This window comes from Scyliorhinus torazame, chromosome 1 (genome assembly GCF_047496885.1).
Source record: "Scyliorhinus torazame isolate Kashiwa2021f chromosome 1, sScyTor2.1, whole genome shotgun sequence".
Classification (NCBI taxonomy): Eukaryota; Metazoa; Chordata; class Chondrichthyes; order Carcharhiniformes; family Scyliorhinidae; genus Scyliorhinus; species Scyliorhinus torazame.
The window spans coordinates 26,185,275-26,202,266 of record NC_092707.1 but is presented as its reverse complement, the minus strand read 5'-3'; the positions used below and the strand labels follow the sequence as shown (position 1 = coordinate 26,202,266).

Here is a 16,992-nt window from a genome sequence, read left to right as displayed (position 1 = left end):
TAACTAATGCTTTATAAAGCTTCAGAAGTACATCCCTGCTTTTATATTCCAAGCCTCTTGAGATAGATGACAACATTGCATTTGCTTTCTTAATTACGGACTCAACCTGCAAGTTTACCTTTAGAGAATCCTGGACTAGGACTCCCAAGTCCCTTTGCACTTCAGCATTAGGAATTTTGTCACCGTTTAGAGTCCATGCCTCTATTCTTTTTTCCAAAGTGCAAGACCTCGCATTTGCCCATGTTGAATTTCATCAGCCATTTCTTGGACCACTCTCCTAAACTGTCTAAATCTTTCTGCAGCCTCCCCACCTCCTCAATACTACCTGCCCCTCCACCTATATTTGTATCATCGGCAAACTTAGCCAGAATGCCCCAGTCTCAGCATCTAGATCGTTAATATATCAAGAGAACAGCTGTGGCCCCAACACTGAACCCTGCGGGACACCACTCGTCACCGGTTGCCATTCCGAAAAAGAACCTTTTGTCCCAACTCTCTGCGTTCTGCCTGACAGCCAATCGTCAATCCATGTTAGTACCCTGCCTCGAATACCACGGGCCCTTATTTTACTCAGCAGTCTCCAGTGAGGCACCTTATCAAAGGCCTTTTGGAAGTCAAGATAGATAACATCCATTAGCTCTCCTTGGTCTAACCTACATGTTATCTCTTCAAAGAACACTAACAGGTTTGTCAGGCACGACCTCTCCTTACTAAATCCATGCTGACTTGTCCTAATCCGACCCTGCACTTCCAAGAATTTAGAAATCTCATCCTTAACGATGGATTCTACAATCTTGCCAACAACCGAGGTTAGGCTAATTGGCCTATAATTTTCCATCTTTTTTCTTGTTCCCTTCTTGAACCGGGGGGTTACAACAGCGATTTTCCAATCCTCTGGGACTTTCCATGACTCCAGTGACTTTTGAAAGATCATAACTAACGCCTCCACTATTTCTTCAGCTATCTCCTTTAGAACTCTAGGATGTAGCCCATCTGGGCCCGGAGATATATCAATTTTTAGACTTCTTAGTTTCTCTAGCACTTTCTCCTTTGTGATGGCTACCATATTCAACTCTGCCCCCTGACTCTCCTGAATTGTTGGGATATTACTCATGTCTTCTACTGTGAAGACTGACGCAAAGTACTTATTTAGTTCCTCAGCTATTTCCTTGTCTCCCATCACTAGATTACCAGCGTCATTTTGGAGCAGCCCAATGTCTACTTTTGCCTCCCATTTGTTTTTAATGTGTTTAAAGAAACTTTTACTATAATTCCTAATGTTACTGGCTAGCCGACCTTCATATTTATCCTCTCCTTCTTTATTTCTCTCTTTGTTATCCTCTGTTTGTTTTTGTAGCCTTCCCAATCTTCTGACTTCCCACTACTCTTTGCCACATTATAGGCTTTCTCTTTTGCTTTGATGCATTCCCTAACTTCCTTTGTCAGCCATGGCTGCCTAATCCCCCCTCTGATAACCTTTCTTTTCTTTGGGAAGAACCTCTGTACTGTGTCCTCAATTACTCCCAGAAACTCCTGCCATTGCTGTTCTACTGTCTTTCCCACTAGGCTCTGCTCCCAGTCGATTTTCGTCAGTTCCCCCCTCATGCCCTTGTAGTTACCTTTATTCAACTGTAACACCTTTACATCTGATTCTACCTTCTTTCTTTCAAATTGCAGATTGAATTCTACCATATTATGATCACTGCCTCCTAAGTGTTCCCTTACTTTAAGATCTTTAATCAAGTCTGGCTCATTACATAACACTAAGTCCAGAATGGCCTGTTCCCTAGTGGGCTCCATCACAAGCTGTTCCAAAAAGCCCTCCTGTAAACATTCGATGAATTCCCTTTGCTTGGGTCCACTGGCAGCATTATTTACCCAGTCCATCTGCATATTTAAGTCTCCCATGATCACTGTGACCTTGCCTTTCTGACATGCACTTTCTATTTCGTGGTGCATTTTGTGCCCCTGGTCCTGACCACTGTTAGGAGGCCTGTACATAACTCCCATTATGGTTTTTTTACCTTTGTGGTTCCTCAACTCTACCCACACAGGCTCCACATCATCTGACCCTATGTCGTTTAGTGCTATTGATTTAATTTCATTCCTAATTAACAAGGCAGCCCCGCCCCCTCTGCCCACCTCTCTGCCTTTTCGATAGGTTGTAAATCCCTGGATGTTTAAATGCCAGTCCTGAACCCCCTGCAATCACGTCTCTGTGATGCCTACCACATCATACCTGCCAGCTACGCTTTCCACTGATTACTTCACCTCTTGGTTCCCTGACTTTCCCTTCCCCCCCAATCTCTAGTTTAAGTCCTATTGACCACCCTATTTACTCTTTTCGCCAGAACACTGGTTCCAGCTCGGTTCAGGTGGAGACCATCCCAACGGTATAGGCATCCCCTATCCCAAAACTGATGCCAGTGTCCAATGAAAAGGAACCCCTCTTTCCCACACCACTCTTTCAGCCACGTGTTAACTTCCCTTATTCTTGCCTCCCTATGCCAATTTGCACGTGGCTCGGGCAGTAATCCGGAGATTATGACCCTTGAGGACCTGTTTTTTAATTTGAATCCTAGCTCTTTATAATCTCTAAACGGGTCCTCTTTCCTAGACTTGCCTATGTTCTTGGTACCGACATGGACCACAACAACTGGATCCTCCCCCTCCCTCTCCAGTATCCTTTCAAGCCGGTCAGAGATGTCCAGCACCCTAGCACCGGGCAGGCAACATACCATGCGGGACTCTTTATCCTGCTCACAAAGGATACTATCTATCCCCCTGATAATAGAATCCCCTACAACTACAACTTGCCTATTTACTCCCTCCCCTTGAATGGCCTGCTGAACCATGGTGCCTTGGTCAGCTGACTCATCCTTCCTGCAGCCCTGTTCACCATCCACACAGGGAGCAAGTGCCTCGTACCTGTTGGACAGGGTCAAGGGCTGAGGCTCCTGAGTTCCTGACTGCTGGTTCCCTTTACCTGCCTGACTTGCAGTCACACCCTGCTGTCCCTGGCCACTGGCAGGATTTAAACTACTTACTCTGGCAGGTGTGACTGCCTCCTGAAACACAATGTCCAGGTAAGTCTCCCCCTCCTGGATGTGCCTCAGTGTTTGAAGCTCAGACTCCAGCTCATCAACCCTGAGCCGGAGCTCTTCGAGCAGCCAACATTTACTGCAGATGTGGTCGCTGAGCTCGCAATGGGATCTGCCAGCTCCCACATCAAGCAGCTCAAGCACATCACCTGACCAGCCATCTCTAATTAATTAATTAGTTTAATTTAAGTTTACGAGTTTAGCTGTGTTTTTTTAAAATTTGGGGCAAATTTGCTATCAACCAATCAGATCACAGCTTCCCTCTGACGTCACTTTTGAAAAAAAAACCCAAATAAACTGGAAAACAGTTCAGAAGAATGAGGGAGAATCTCATAGAGACTTATAAAATTCTAACAGGACGAGACAGGGTAGATGGAGGGAAGATGTTACCAATGATGGGTGTGTCCAGAACCAGGGGTCACAGCCTGAGGATTCAGGGTAAACCATTTTGGACAGATATAAGGAGACATTTCTTCACACAAAGAGTGGTGAGCCTGTGGAATTCATTACCACAGGAAGTAGTTGATGCTAAAACTTTGAATATATTCAAGAGGCGGCTGGATATAGCACTTGGGGAGAATGGGATCAAAGGTTATGGGGAGAAAGCAGGATTAGGCTATTGCATTGGATGATCAGCCATGATTGTGATGAATGGCGGAGCAGGCTCGAAGGAACAAAAGGCCTCCTCCTGCTCCTATCTTCTATGTATCATTGTATCTATGTAAGGCCCAAAATAAACAGACTGTCATTAGATACTGAGGGCGTTCCCAACACCACAAGTGCCGGGAACGATCCCTCTAATCCTTCCCAGAATGGATTCTGTTTTTTTTTTCGATTAGGTTGCGTCCATAGTCTCCATCATCAGTGACATAAAATCACATAATAAAGCATAAAGAGAGAGATGGTTCTATGTAGAGCCTCATGCTGAGTCTGTAAAGTTAGCCTAATGTTCAAGACACAGTCTAGCCTCCAGCCTCAAGTGTAAATCCAGATCTACGTCTACCATACCTGAGACCCACAGAATGAACACAGGCTTTTTGTTCAATTGCTTCATTCCATTTCCAGTTCTGACAATCAATCCCAACTTGACCCATTTTGCCATCCTTTCACCTTTTAGATAGCAACAGTCCTTACCCGTGCGTCCAACATTTGCGTGTTTTTTGCTTCATTAAGGGAAGGCTTCCATGCTGTGTTCTGTGTTCGGAATGACTTTTCAGGAATATGTTTTTTTTTAATGCTGTTTTGGAAATCTTGGCAGGGGAATGGTAGGCTCACAAGCAAATGTTTAAAAAGCTCCATTTTCACATATTGAAGAGAATTGCCGTCAGCATTGCCTGTGAGTCAGGAGCGAGAAATTTACAGTCAATTTAAGTTTGTATAGTTTTGGTCTCCTTACTTATTTGTATTTGAATCTATTCAGAAAAGGTGTGCATGACTGACTCCTGGGATGAAGGAGTTATCCTGTGAGGAAAGGTTGAGTATGTTGTGCTTGTACCCGCTGGAGCTTAGAAGAATGAGAGGTGATCTTATTGAAACATGTCAGCTCCTGAGAGGACCTGACAGGGTGGATGTTGCCCCTTGTGGAGGAGGCTAGAACTACAGGGCCTTGGTTTAAAAATGAGCAGTCTCCCAGTTAAGGTTGAGATGAGAAGAACTTTCTTCTCTGAGGGGTGTGGAATTCTCTTCTCCAGAGAGCAGAGGAGGCCGGGCCATTGAATAATTCAAGGCTGAGTTCGAGAGATTATTGGGGTGTTTTGGGGTTCAGAGAAGAAATTAAAGGTGACAATCAGATCTTATCGAGTGGCAGAGCAGACTCAAGGGGCTGAATGGCCTACTTCTTGTGCTCTTGCATTTATGTGTAATCCCTGTGTTTCCCCTTAAACCAGCGTTCAGATTTTGGCTTTTGTTTAGGAAATTTTCTGATGGATAATGTGTATAGTGCCTGACTCCCCCTTATTTGTCCTTACCACCACATACAGAATGACAGAAATAATAAATATATTCTGCTTGATTTTGGTTGGTATTTTATCATTCTTTAGTTCCAGGCCACCCCTGCCGAGCGAACTTGAAGGTGGATTTGGATCAAACGTAAATGTCATTGATTGTAGTTCCATGTCTTTCTTTCTCTTTCCATTGAAAGCAGTGTGAGCCAATCAAGCATGGGATCCCTTTGGAGCGCCGACCTTAGCGTTGGGACCAGGTCACGGCTGGGATTGTCTGCTGGTCGATCGGCCATATTGGGAGGCAGCGTGGCTGGGAGTCTATGCAGGGCATCGGCAGCGGGCAGCGTCAGCCCTCACCGATCTCGGTAGGCACCACTTCTGTCCCCTTCCGCCCGAGACATGTTGTGCGAGGGTTGAGACCTCACACTGAGGAGCTGAGTGTGAGTGTGTGTGAGTGTGTCTGTGTGTGTGGCTTCAGTCACTGCAGCCCCAGGTTGCATTCGACATTGAACTTTCCTGTTAGAATCAGTCCTGCACATCAATGAGATGAAATCAATACCATGTAAACAAACACAACTGGAAATCTTGGCCCCAAAAAAGAGCACCATTGATTCCCTATTAGATCAGCATTATAGTGTTGCTGCTACACTGAATGGTGTGCTGAACCAAAGATTGCACTTTAAGAAGAGGAGGAAAACTTTACCAAAAGGACTGGCTTCTAGTCAAAGTACTTTCTTGATGGGCAAAAATGTGCATGCCCCCAATCCCCCCCTCCCACCTCTGACTGGGGACTGTTCTGCTCAACAATCTCACTCGCTATGGAAGTGCTTCCCAAGTGGTAGAGGCATTGTCTGTGCGGTGTCTGCACATTCTCCCCATGTCTGCATGGATTTCCTCCGGGTGCTCCGGTTTCCTCCCGCATTCCAAAAATGTGCAGATTAGGTGGATTGGCCATGCTAAAATTGCCCCCAACTGGGGTCACGGGGATAGGTTGGGGGGAGGGGATCGGGCCCAGGCAGGGTGCTTTTTCAGAGGGTCGGTGCAGACTCAGTGGGCCGAATGGCCTCCTCCTGCACTGTAGGGATTCTATGATATGCAAGGCACGAAGGAAGCTTTCTTACACCAATCACATTCAAGCTCAGGAGTCAGTGAGAGCGCTGGAATTCTTGAATTCATCCACTCCCACCGTCAACCATTCACAAGGTCTTGCATAGCGAGGATTTAGAAACATTTGGTGCAAGCTTCTGAAGTCAGACATAGCATGTGGCATGCGTGAGCCTATTTCAAGATTATTTAAAGGTGATTCCACTGAATGCCTGCTGATTGGGATAGAATCGTTGTGCAGAACAGTAAGTTTGGGTTACTGCAATGTGGGAGCGCTCAGAGCCTCTGAAAGCTTTTTGAGAGAGAAATTGGATTTCATTTCACAGATTACAGACCATCCGATCTCAATCAGGCTAACCATCTGTGCCTGCAGAGCGTTCCCTGAATGGAGCAGGGCTGCAATACGACTGGCCTTTACACTAGCTTTCAGTCATCATCTTTTGGAAAGTGCAATTTTCCATTCAATTTGTTATCGTAGTTTCCTTCAAGGAACTTTGGGGGGATTTCCAGCTGGCTTTCGCTGCGTGCGAAAACGGCGACGCTGAAGCTGTCAAGGGGAATCCAGCAGGGCGCATAAGTCAATATAGCCCCGGGTGGGGGGGGGGGGGGGGGGGGGGGGCGGAATTCCCAATCAGTGTCCCAGCACTGTCCCCGGCACCCTGGGTAGTGCCAGCCTGGCAGTGCGGGGGTGACCTGATGCTTGTGTGGTGGTCTGGTGGTGGTGGGGGGTTTGCCCCGATGCTTATGGGGGGAGGGTACCCCAATTCTTGTGGGGGTGTCCCCGTGTCGGGGGGGAGGGGGGCGGTGGCAGTGGGTGGGAGGACGTTTCTGCTCAGTGCTGATTGGGGTACTCATTGAAAGGTGGCTCCCCGATCTCTGAGGCCGGTGGTGCCGGCTCTACCAGACCCCGCCCTGCGACCGGGATGGTGGAAACCGCGTCCCAGATGTTTTGTTCTTGCACAGAGTGCACTAACGTCCGGAGAGAAAGCTCGGCTGTGCAGCTGGAGACCCACACGCCGGTTTTCCCGCCTCAGTTAGCACCCTGTACACTGTGGGGAAGGTTCCGCACATTCTCTTTCAACCTTGATGCTCCTTTCGACTTCAAAATGCAGGAACGTCCAGAATCAGGGGGCTGGATGTCCCAGAAATGGGGCTATGTCCCCACGCCGTTGTAAAAACGACTGCATTTCATGCCAGACTTTCCTTTAGAAAATTAAGACCTATTCACCGACCTGCAAGGGGTTGGCAGGGCCCTGGAGTGCTTCTTGCAGCTTTAGCTGCGGATACAGGCGTCCGCACTTCCGCGTCCGCGCATGCGCACGGCGACGGCCTCCAGCGGCCATGCCGAAAGCGATGGCGGACTCAGCCGGCGGACCTGGACCAACAGAGAAGGTCCCAATAATCTGCCCCGTGCCGCTCTAACCTGACCGATCGCCGCCCCGGCTGCCCATAAAGCCAACTCGGTACTTGATCCCCCCCCCCCCCCCCCCCCCCCCCCCCCTCCCACCCCCACCAGGGCAGCTGCGGGCTCCACGAGAGTCCCAACCAGCCAGACATGGTTAGAACCACGCTGTCGGGAATTCTTCCAGTCGGGACCGGAGCATCGCTGGGAGGGCCTCTGGCAATGACCCGCCAGCCGCGCTGCGTAAATCGCGCGCGAGCGATTCTCCGGGGACCCGCTTCGGGCATAAAAGTGATTTCTCCGCCCCCACGCCAAACGCGATTTTTCCGTGGGGCTGCGGAGAATCCAACCCAGGATTTTGCCCAGTACTCAGGCTGATACGGGGGAAGGGGTCTGAGGGGACTGCTTGACAGATAGCTGGCACGGATGTGATAGGCTGAAAGGCCTCCCTCTCTGCTGCAATGGGTTTATGAGTTTGCGTTTTCATAGTATCATAGAATCATAGAATTTACAGTGCAAGAGGAGGCCACTCGGCCCATCGGATCTGCACCGGAAAGAGCACCCGACTTAAGCTCACACTTGCACCCTATCCCCGTAACCCAGTAACCCCACCTAACCTTTTGGACACTAAGGGGCAATTTGGCACGGCCAATCCACCTAACCTGCACATCTTTGGACTTTAATTTTTAACAATAATATATGGCATTTCTGCTTTAAGCTAATCTATAAATGTTGGTGCAGCTATAAGCAAAGCTAAACCTGTAAAGAGAGAGGACAAGTTAACACTTCTGTTCAATATATAATCATAGAATAGTCACAGCACAAACGGAGGTCCCTATGCCGTGTCTCTAGAGCAACTTATTTAGTGCCTCAAAGTTTGCTCCTATTTCACTCACCTATTGGTTTGTCAGTAAAACTATTGCAGCTTCATTGCCAGTTTTGCTTTTTTTAATCTAATGCAGGAGTTACACATCGAGGTTGGTTTGATCATTTCAGTGCTATGTGGACTGACTCTTTAGAGTTACAGTCATGGCCAGTCACCTGAGGCTCTACTTCATTTACAGTCAGTTCTCATCCCTCTGCTAGACTCTTTGGCTTTTTCTATCACAAGGGCCACGTTTAAAAATAAAATTAGATACTTGCTCCATATTTCTCCCTTACTTTCTTCTACCTTTGAGGTCACTGCTGGCAGTTCCTATCAGCCGTTCCTTCACTTACTATTGGGCCAACAGTTACCCCACCCTTCTCCCCTTCCTTTTACGCAGGAACATAAGAAATAGGGGAAGGAGTAGATCATTCAGCCAGTCTACCATTCAGTATAATCATAGCTGGTCATCTGCCTCACCTCCATTTTCCCACTCGCTCTCCATATTCCTTGATTCTCTGAACCACGAATGAAATCTATCTCTCGCCTTAATTAAACCCATCCTCCGCACCCTCTGGGGTCGAGAATTCACCACCCTCTGAGTGAAGAAGTTTCTCCTCATCTCAGTCCTAAATGATCTGACCCTGAGACTGTGACTGTGCTCAATTGATCAAGATTCCATTGCAATCCTGGATAACCTTCTTCACTGTACACTATGCCACCAATCTTAGTGTCATCTGCAAACTTACTAACCACGCCTCCTAAATTCTCATCCAACTCATTAATAAAAGTAACAAATAACAGTGGACCCAGCACTGATCCCTGAGGCACACCGTTGGTCACAGGCCTCCAGTTTGAAAGACAACCCTCTACAACCACCCTTTGCCTTCTGTCGTCAAGCCAATTTTGTATCAAATTGGCTACCTGACCCAATGGGACACTTGCCTTTATCAATTAAGGCACAGATTACAAAAGCAGTGAGGTCATTTTGGAGTTGTATAGAACTTTAGTGGAGTATTGTGTGCAATTCTGGTCGCCACATTATAGGAAGGGTGTGATTACACTGGAGTGGGTGCAGAGACGATTCACCAGGATGTTGCCAGGGATGGAACATTTAAGTTATGAAGAGAGGTTGGGTAGGCTTGGGTTGTTTTTGTTGGAGCAGAGAACACTGAGGGGCGACCTGATCGAGGTGTACAAGATTATTAGGGGCGGCACGATGGCACAGTGGTTAGCACTGCTGCCTCACAGCTCCAGGGACCTGGATTCAATTCCTGCCTCGGGTGACTGTCTGTGTGGAGTTTGCACTTTCTCCCCGCGTCTGCGTGGGTTTCTTCCGGGTGCTCCGGTTTCCTCCCACAGTCCAGAGATGTGCAGGTTAGGTGGATTGGCCATGATCAATTGCCCCTTAGTGTCTAAAACATTCGGTCCAGTGACTGAGTTATGGGGATAGAGTGGAGACGTGGGCTTAAGTAGGGTGCTCTTTCCAAGGGCTGGTGCAGACTCGATGGGCTGAATGGCCTCCTTCTGCACTGTAAATTCCATGATTCTATGTTTCTAAATTCTATGGACAGGGTGGATAGGGAGCAGCCGTTTCCCTTAGTTGAAGGGTCAATCACAAGGGGTCACAAGTTCAAGGTGAGGGGCAGGAGGTTTAGGGGGGAATGTGAGGAAAAGCTTTTTTACCCAGAGAGCGGTGACGGTCTGGAACGCACTGTCTGGGAGGGTGGTAGAGGCGGGATGCCTCACATCCTTTAAAAAGTACCTGGATGAGCACTTAGCACGTCTTAACATTCGAGGCTATGGGCCAAGTGCTGGCAAATGGGATTAGGTAGATAGATCGTGCACTTTTCATGTATTGGTGCAGACTTGATGGGCCGAGGGGCCTCTTCTGCACTGTGTATTTCTGCGATTCTGTGATTCGCAATGTTCCCAGTGATGGGAAAAGCAGCAGCTCTGCTACCCATCACCTGGAGATGGGTGGTCAATTAATTGACCATTGATGCCCATTTTATCCTGTTATCAACATTTTGCCGGCATTACTGCCACATGGTATACTTTAGTTTTGTTTTGGTCGCATCACAAACAACAATGTTTTCCTTCTTTCATCTTTAAGGGGCAGATATTGAATTCCTCGAACACTCGTCCATTGAAATGATTTGTCAATAGTTTTCTTTCCTCAGATTTAGCAGGGATGGTGTGGATCCGGATATCAGCAGGCCAGGCTCTTCAGTGAGCATGCGGAGCTTTAGAAGTCGAGAAATTGGGACGATCCCCGAGCAGACAGCAGTTGACCGAGCTACAAGTCTAGCGAGAAGAAGGTCTTCTCCAGAAGAGGAGAGATCCCCCAGTTCCTCGGTGGCTTTGTCTGAATTTGTGGAGGAGTTAAGGCGAAAACGCGCCGGGGAGCGAGAACTGAACGGGCTCAAAATGGAGGACAGTTCCTCTCTGCCTATTTACCAGACGGCAGGCATCTCATCGCTTCGAAAACGCCCAACCATTAGAGACGACGATGATGATTCATTGCTGGGATTCGAGACTCAGAGTCTTTCAGAGGCTCGAGGCCTTCCTGCCAGCCATCGAGGAGGGGCAGGGTTAGTCCGTTCAGCCAGCCTCAGATCTTTACCAATCAGCGGCGAAGTACCTGAATCTTTTGCCACAACCAAAAGAAACCGGTGTGTTTCATTTGAGACATTAGTCGAACCTCGTGATGGTTCTGGTGCCACCTTGCCAAAGCCAAACCTCCCTGTGAGAAAAATGGATGAAGCGATCCCTTCCCAGCCAAAGCCTCAGCGGAAGTGGCTGGAGCTATCGATAGAAGAAGATATCGATGAGGTTCTTGGCAGTCAACCAATCGTGTTTAAAAGCAAAAGATTCGGCGGCCTTCCTAATGAAGATACAGAAGGAGAAAATTCCACCTGGAAGATTCCAAGCCTAAGTTATGAGCGGAAAAAGGATGATGATGGCAACAGTGATATTCTTCCTGCAATTCGAAGGTCCCCGTCTGCAAACAGAAGCACTCAGGAGAGGCAGCGGGACCCCAGACCTCTCACTGCCGACATTGCCAATTCAGTCTCCAGAGATACTTCCAGTTTGGCCCCGTTAAAAAAGATCATGGCAGTCCGGCCATGCATGTCGAAAGGAGACGAGGAGGCCCTTGCTAACATGTCTGACTCCTCTTCATCCTCTGGTTCGACTGTTTCTTACAAAAGCGCGGATAGCATCAAAAACCGCCCTGGCATTCGCAGGTCAACAGGTGAACGATCATTTGTTGGAGTGACGGAAAATGAAGACTTGAGTACAGAGAGGGAGAAAAGGCCTGAAGAAGAGTCAGCGGCTGTCGACATTAATACTGTTATGATGAAATACTTGGCCAAGCCAGATAAAGAATAAGGTAAGTGCCTGACTTTTGCCTTAAAATGGTAGCCACGGTGTGGAGATGCCGGCGTTGGACTGGGGTGAGCACAGTACGAAGTCTTACAACACCAGGTTAAAGTCCAACAGGTTTGTTTCGATGTCACTAGCTTTCGGAGCGCTGCTCCTTCCTCAGGTGAATGTTTCACCTGAGGAAGGAGCAGCGCTCCGAAAGCTAGTGACATCGAAACAAACCTGTTGGACTTTAACCTGGTGTTGTAAGACTTCGTACTTTGCCTTAAAACACAACGATTGTTAGTAAGGGCACATAATTGCTTTTTACACCACAACTGATTTCAATGTGTTCAAGGCCAATAAGATAATTTCTCCTGTCTCAATGCATGAATAAATGTAGACTGTACAATGTGCATCACAATTCTCACAAAGACAGTGCACAATGCAAGTTATTGCCAATGGAGCGTTTTTATGAATGACGCCTTAATGACTGATCAAGATGCTGTGGAAGTGCAGGTATAGGTTTACAAGATGTTAAAGGCAGCATCTCAGGTTGATCAGACTTTTGAGGAAAGGAGCTAATAGGATTATAGGTTACATCTCACGAGGCGAAGCGAGATTTTTAAAAAATCAGGAGGTAATGATGAGTCATGAAACCTTAATTAGACCTCAATTAGAAGACTGTGCAGTATTGGTATAGATATCAGAGAGGGCACAATGCAAATTCACTAAGATGTGGCTCAGTATGAGGAAATAGAAGTACAGTAGACTCTTTGTTAAAAGTAGTAGGTATGTTCCTTAAACCATTGCTTAAATCACAATTACCTACAGGCGTGATTCAACTAAATGGGAACAAAGTCCCATAGCGAGCGCATTTAGTCGCGTGTTTCCTGGCGCTCGCAGTGCCCAGAAACACACGGCTATAGAACGACACCCGCGTTAGATAAGGAGCCTAAGCGGGGAACGCACGGCCGACGCTGTACATAGCCCCGCCTTCTGCACTGAGGAACTCCGTTCACTGGAACTCCTCAATGCAGTGAGAGATCGGGCCACCATTTTAAAATGGTGTCCCGATTTCCGAGGACCCCGACTCGGCCCCCGATTCAGCCCCAAGCCCCAATGCACTATGGGAGGGACCCGCTAAAAAATAAAGCTAAACATATGTCCCCAAGATATAGGTAGCATATTTTTGTGAGATTAATTTCCCCTAAACTCACTCATGCTAATTTGTTCTATCCCTAAAAATGACCAGGTTTCCTACGATAATTTTCCTCTTGGTCCCAATCCAAAATCTAAGCCAACAACATGTTCCAATGTGGGGAAGGGGGACTGGGAAGACCAAAATATAAGCCAAAAGTTCTAGAAAATGGGGAAACAGCACATTTATTGATTCGCCCGGCTGGTAACCATGCGCTCGTTCCCAACTACTTTATAATGGGGAGGCTGCACATAAAATGAATAAATGGGGAGTAATTTTAAACTACTTAATAACACAGCTACTGTATTCAGGACTACTTAAAACAGGGTCCAGCTGCATGAAAAACAAATGAAAGGTTGGGACAGTTTCCAGTAGCTGAGGGTCAAGAACAAAGGGCCACAGTTACACAATTAACAAGTAAGAGCGTAAGAAATGTAGAGCACAGAATCTTTACACTGAGCATTGTAAGTGTGTGGAATTCACTTCCAGGAGTATTGCTGAAGAGAAAGACAAATGTCAAATATCAGAGGGAGCAACAACTTCTACTTCTTGAGAAAAGGATGCAGGATATATTGTTGCTCCCTTTGAAATTTGGCGTTCTTGCATCTGTCCTGATGCGTGCAAGATGAAAAGCTTCAACAGCATGTCTCTTTTTGCAACAGTATTCAAGTTCTGTGCAACCAAACAACAATTATTATACTTCCCAGGTGTAGTCTTTCAGGCAGAAGATATGTCGACATTGAATATAAGATTGGGTGGGAGGGTGAAGGAAAAGGGGTTGAACCGGTATTCCCCGTCTGTGTGTGTGTGTGGTAGTGAGAGGCTGACTGTGTGCATGCATGTGTGTGTGTGGAGGGGACGGCAAGTAACTGAGTTGAGTGTTTATTGTTTAGTGCAAGTGACTGAGTGTTTAGGGTTTAGTGCAAGTGACCGAGTGAGTGTTTAGGGGTGAGTGCGGGACACTGAGTGAGTGAGTGTTTAGGAGTGAGTGAGGGAGACTGAGTGAGTGACTGTTTAGGGGTGAGTGTGGGAGACTGAGTGAGTGACTGTTCAGGGGTGAGTGCGGGAGACTGAGTGAGTGAGTGTTTAGGAGTGAGTGCGGGAGACTGAATGAGTGACTGTTTAGGAGTGAGTGCGGGAGACTGAGTGAGTGACTGTTCAGGGGTGAGTGCGGGAGACTGAGTGAGTAACTGGTTAGGGGTGAGTGCGGGAGACTGAGTGAGTGTGTGTGGGGGGCGGGGGGGTTTCCCTTATGCCCAGTCTCAGGTTTCTCATTTTCTGTCACTACCATAGATCAACATGTACACTGTCCCTCACAGATTGGTTGTTTTTGTTACTTACTTCATAGAATCATAGAAATTACAGCGCACAAGGAGGCCATTTGGCCCATCGAGTCTGCGCCAGCCCTTGGAAAGTGCACCCTACCTCAACCCGCACCTCCACCCCATCCCTGTAATCCAGCGACCCCACCCAACCTTTTTGGACACTAAGGGCAATTTAGTAAGGCCAATCTACCTAACCTGCACATCTTTGGACTCGTGGGAGGAAACCGGAGCACCCGGAGGAAACCCACGCAGACACGGGGAGAACGTACAGACTCCGCACAGACAGTGACCCAAGCCGGGAATCGAACCTGGGACCCTGGAGCTGTGAAGCAACTGTGTTAACCACTGTGCTACTGTGTTTAACCTGTACCTGTTTAACCTGTTTTGACTTAACAATTTATTGCTATTACCCTGCTGTAATTTTGCACAGCAATTGTTTCTTTCCTCCAGACCTCAACTTATATTTATCATTGAGTTTATTATTGTGCCAAACCATCTTTCTGAAATTTGCTCATTGGCCCTATGAGTGAAGACAATATGCAAATATGGCCCCCGAGCCAAAGGTTTAGATCAGTCTGGTTTAGTCGGTGTGAAGAACTTTATCAACAAGGCAAATTGGATTTTGAGGCATTGGTGTATCACTCTGAACAAGTTAATCTGTGGTGAGACCATCTCCAATAATGGTATTTTATTTAAGAAAACCTTTTGCATCCCAAAGGCTGAATTGCAAGAGGAGGCAATTCTGGAGCACTTGTGCCTTGTAGAATGTGCACAGGCTTTGGGGAGTCAGGAAGTGAGTTACTCACCACAGAATCCCTAGTCTCTGGACTGTTACTGCAGCCACAGTATTTATATCGCTAGTCCAGTTCAGTTTCTCGTCAATGGTAACCCCCAGAATGTTTATAGTGGGGGATTCAGCGATGGTAATGTCATTCGATGTCTTGGGGCGATGGTTAGACTGTCTCTTGTTGGAGATCGTCATTGCCTTGCACTTGTGTGGCACAAATGTTACCTGCCACTTGTCAGCCCAAGACCATGCTTGGCTGCATTTGGACATGGACTACTTCACTATCTGTGGAGTTGCGAATGGTACTGAGCATTATGCAGTCAGCTAACACCCCCACTTCTGAGCTTATGATGGAACTGCACTCAGCCAGGCAAATGGAGAGTATTCCATCCAGAAGCTAGGATTCTAGGCCCAACCATCTTCAGCTGCTTCATCAATGACCTTCCTTCCGCCATAGGTCCGAAGTGGGGATGTTTGCTGATGACTGCACAATGTTCAGTGTCATTCGCAACTCCTTAGATACTGAAGCAGCCCATGTCCAAATTCAGCAAGGCCTGGTTAATATTCAAGCTCTGGCTGATCTATGGCATGAATGTAACTTGCCACTTAAGTGCCAGGCAATGACCATCTCCAATATGAAAGAATGCAACATTCAAGATGCTCAGCAACATCCAGGATGAAGCAGTGCACTTGATTGGCACCCCATTCACCACCTTAAAAATTCAATCCCTCCACCACTGACAAAGAGTGGCATCTACAAGACCCACTGTAGGAGCTCATCAAGGCTGCTTAGGCAGCACCTTCTAAACCCATCAACATCTATCACCAAGATAGATGTGATACCTTGGAATTCCCAACCAAGTCATTCACCATCCTGACTTGGAAATATATCGCCGTTCCTTCACTGTCACTGGGTCAAAATCCCGGAACTCCCTCCCTAACAGCACTGTGGGTGTACCCACCACATGGACTGCAGTGATTCGAGAAAGCACCGACACTTTCTCAATGGCAAACAGGGGAAGGTAAACGCTGGCCGAGCCAGTGATGCCCACATGTTCCTCCCTGTCTGTTCTGCCCAGGACCCTCGTGGTTTTGTATACCCTTATCAAATCCCCCATCAGCCTTCTCAACCTCATCCTGTTTTGTTGAAAGGACATTGAACTGGAACGTCAAGTCTGTTTCCATCTCCACAGATGTTGCCGAGAGTTGACTAGCATTTACTGCTTTTGTATAAGTCTTCAGCCTCCGCGGTGTCCTTTGACATAAGCAGATGGGTTCGAATGGGATTTCTTAATATCTGAAGGCTATTGTGGATGTGGCTTGGGCACTAAAATAGTGCTCTCATTGTTAAGAGTGCGGCATTTTATTGACTACTGGTTCTAATGCTGTATTTCCTTTCGCCAGAATCTCTGATCTGAGACTCCGGGTCACACAGCTGCCTGAAACACTTGCATAGTGAAACCTAGATAAAGAATCACAGCCAGACAGAATCGATCCTTTCCGAAGAGACTACCTGAGCTCAGCCGACAAGGATGTAAACAAAACTCATTGTTTGTCCTGGATGTAGCGGTGATTGAAAATGATGGTCCTCAGTGCTCACAACTGAATTAAAACCTAATTAATATCAGTCTTGCTAATTGTACTCTCTTTTGGAAAAATAAAGTAATTTAAAACCAACTCTTATGGTATCCTAGTGTTTTATATAGGACATTTATTTTAGGTTCCGTGGGATGTGGGCATTACTGGCAAAGTCAGCATTTTGTGCCCATCCCATGTGTCCTTGAACTGTATCATTAGCTAGGCCACGTCAAGGATGGTTCGTTAAGAGTCAATCGCATTTTTGTGGATCTGGGAGGCGAACCAGGTAAGGAGATGAAATATATTTCCCGAAACAATGT

The 16,992-nt window shown here is 47.1% G+C and overlaps 1 protein-coding gene across 4 annotated transcripts in view; it reads left to right on the top strand.

The window, feature by feature from the left end:
* LOC140391704 (unconventional myosin-XVIIIb-like) overlaps positions 1 to 16,771 on the top strand; it is a 546,871-nt gene extending 530,100 nt beyond the window's left edge. For 3 of the 4 annotated variants that reach the window (XM_072476590.1, XM_072476499.1, XM_072476666.1), the window contains 3 exons: positions 5,242 to 5,409; positions 10,599 to 11,809; positions 16,499 to 16,771. In XM_072476590.1, the coding sequence (XP_072332691.1) occupies positions 5,242 to 5,409; positions 10,599 to 11,808 (1,378 nt within the window). In that variant the 3' untranslated portion in view covers position 11,809; positions 16,499 to 16,771. The remainder of the gene's footprint in view (positions 1 to 5,241; positions 5,410 to 10,598; positions 11,810 to 16,498) is intronic. The other variant, XM_072476756.1, reaches the window with a different exon arrangement.
* The last annotated feature ends 221 nt before the right edge of the window (positions 16,772 to 16,992 follow it).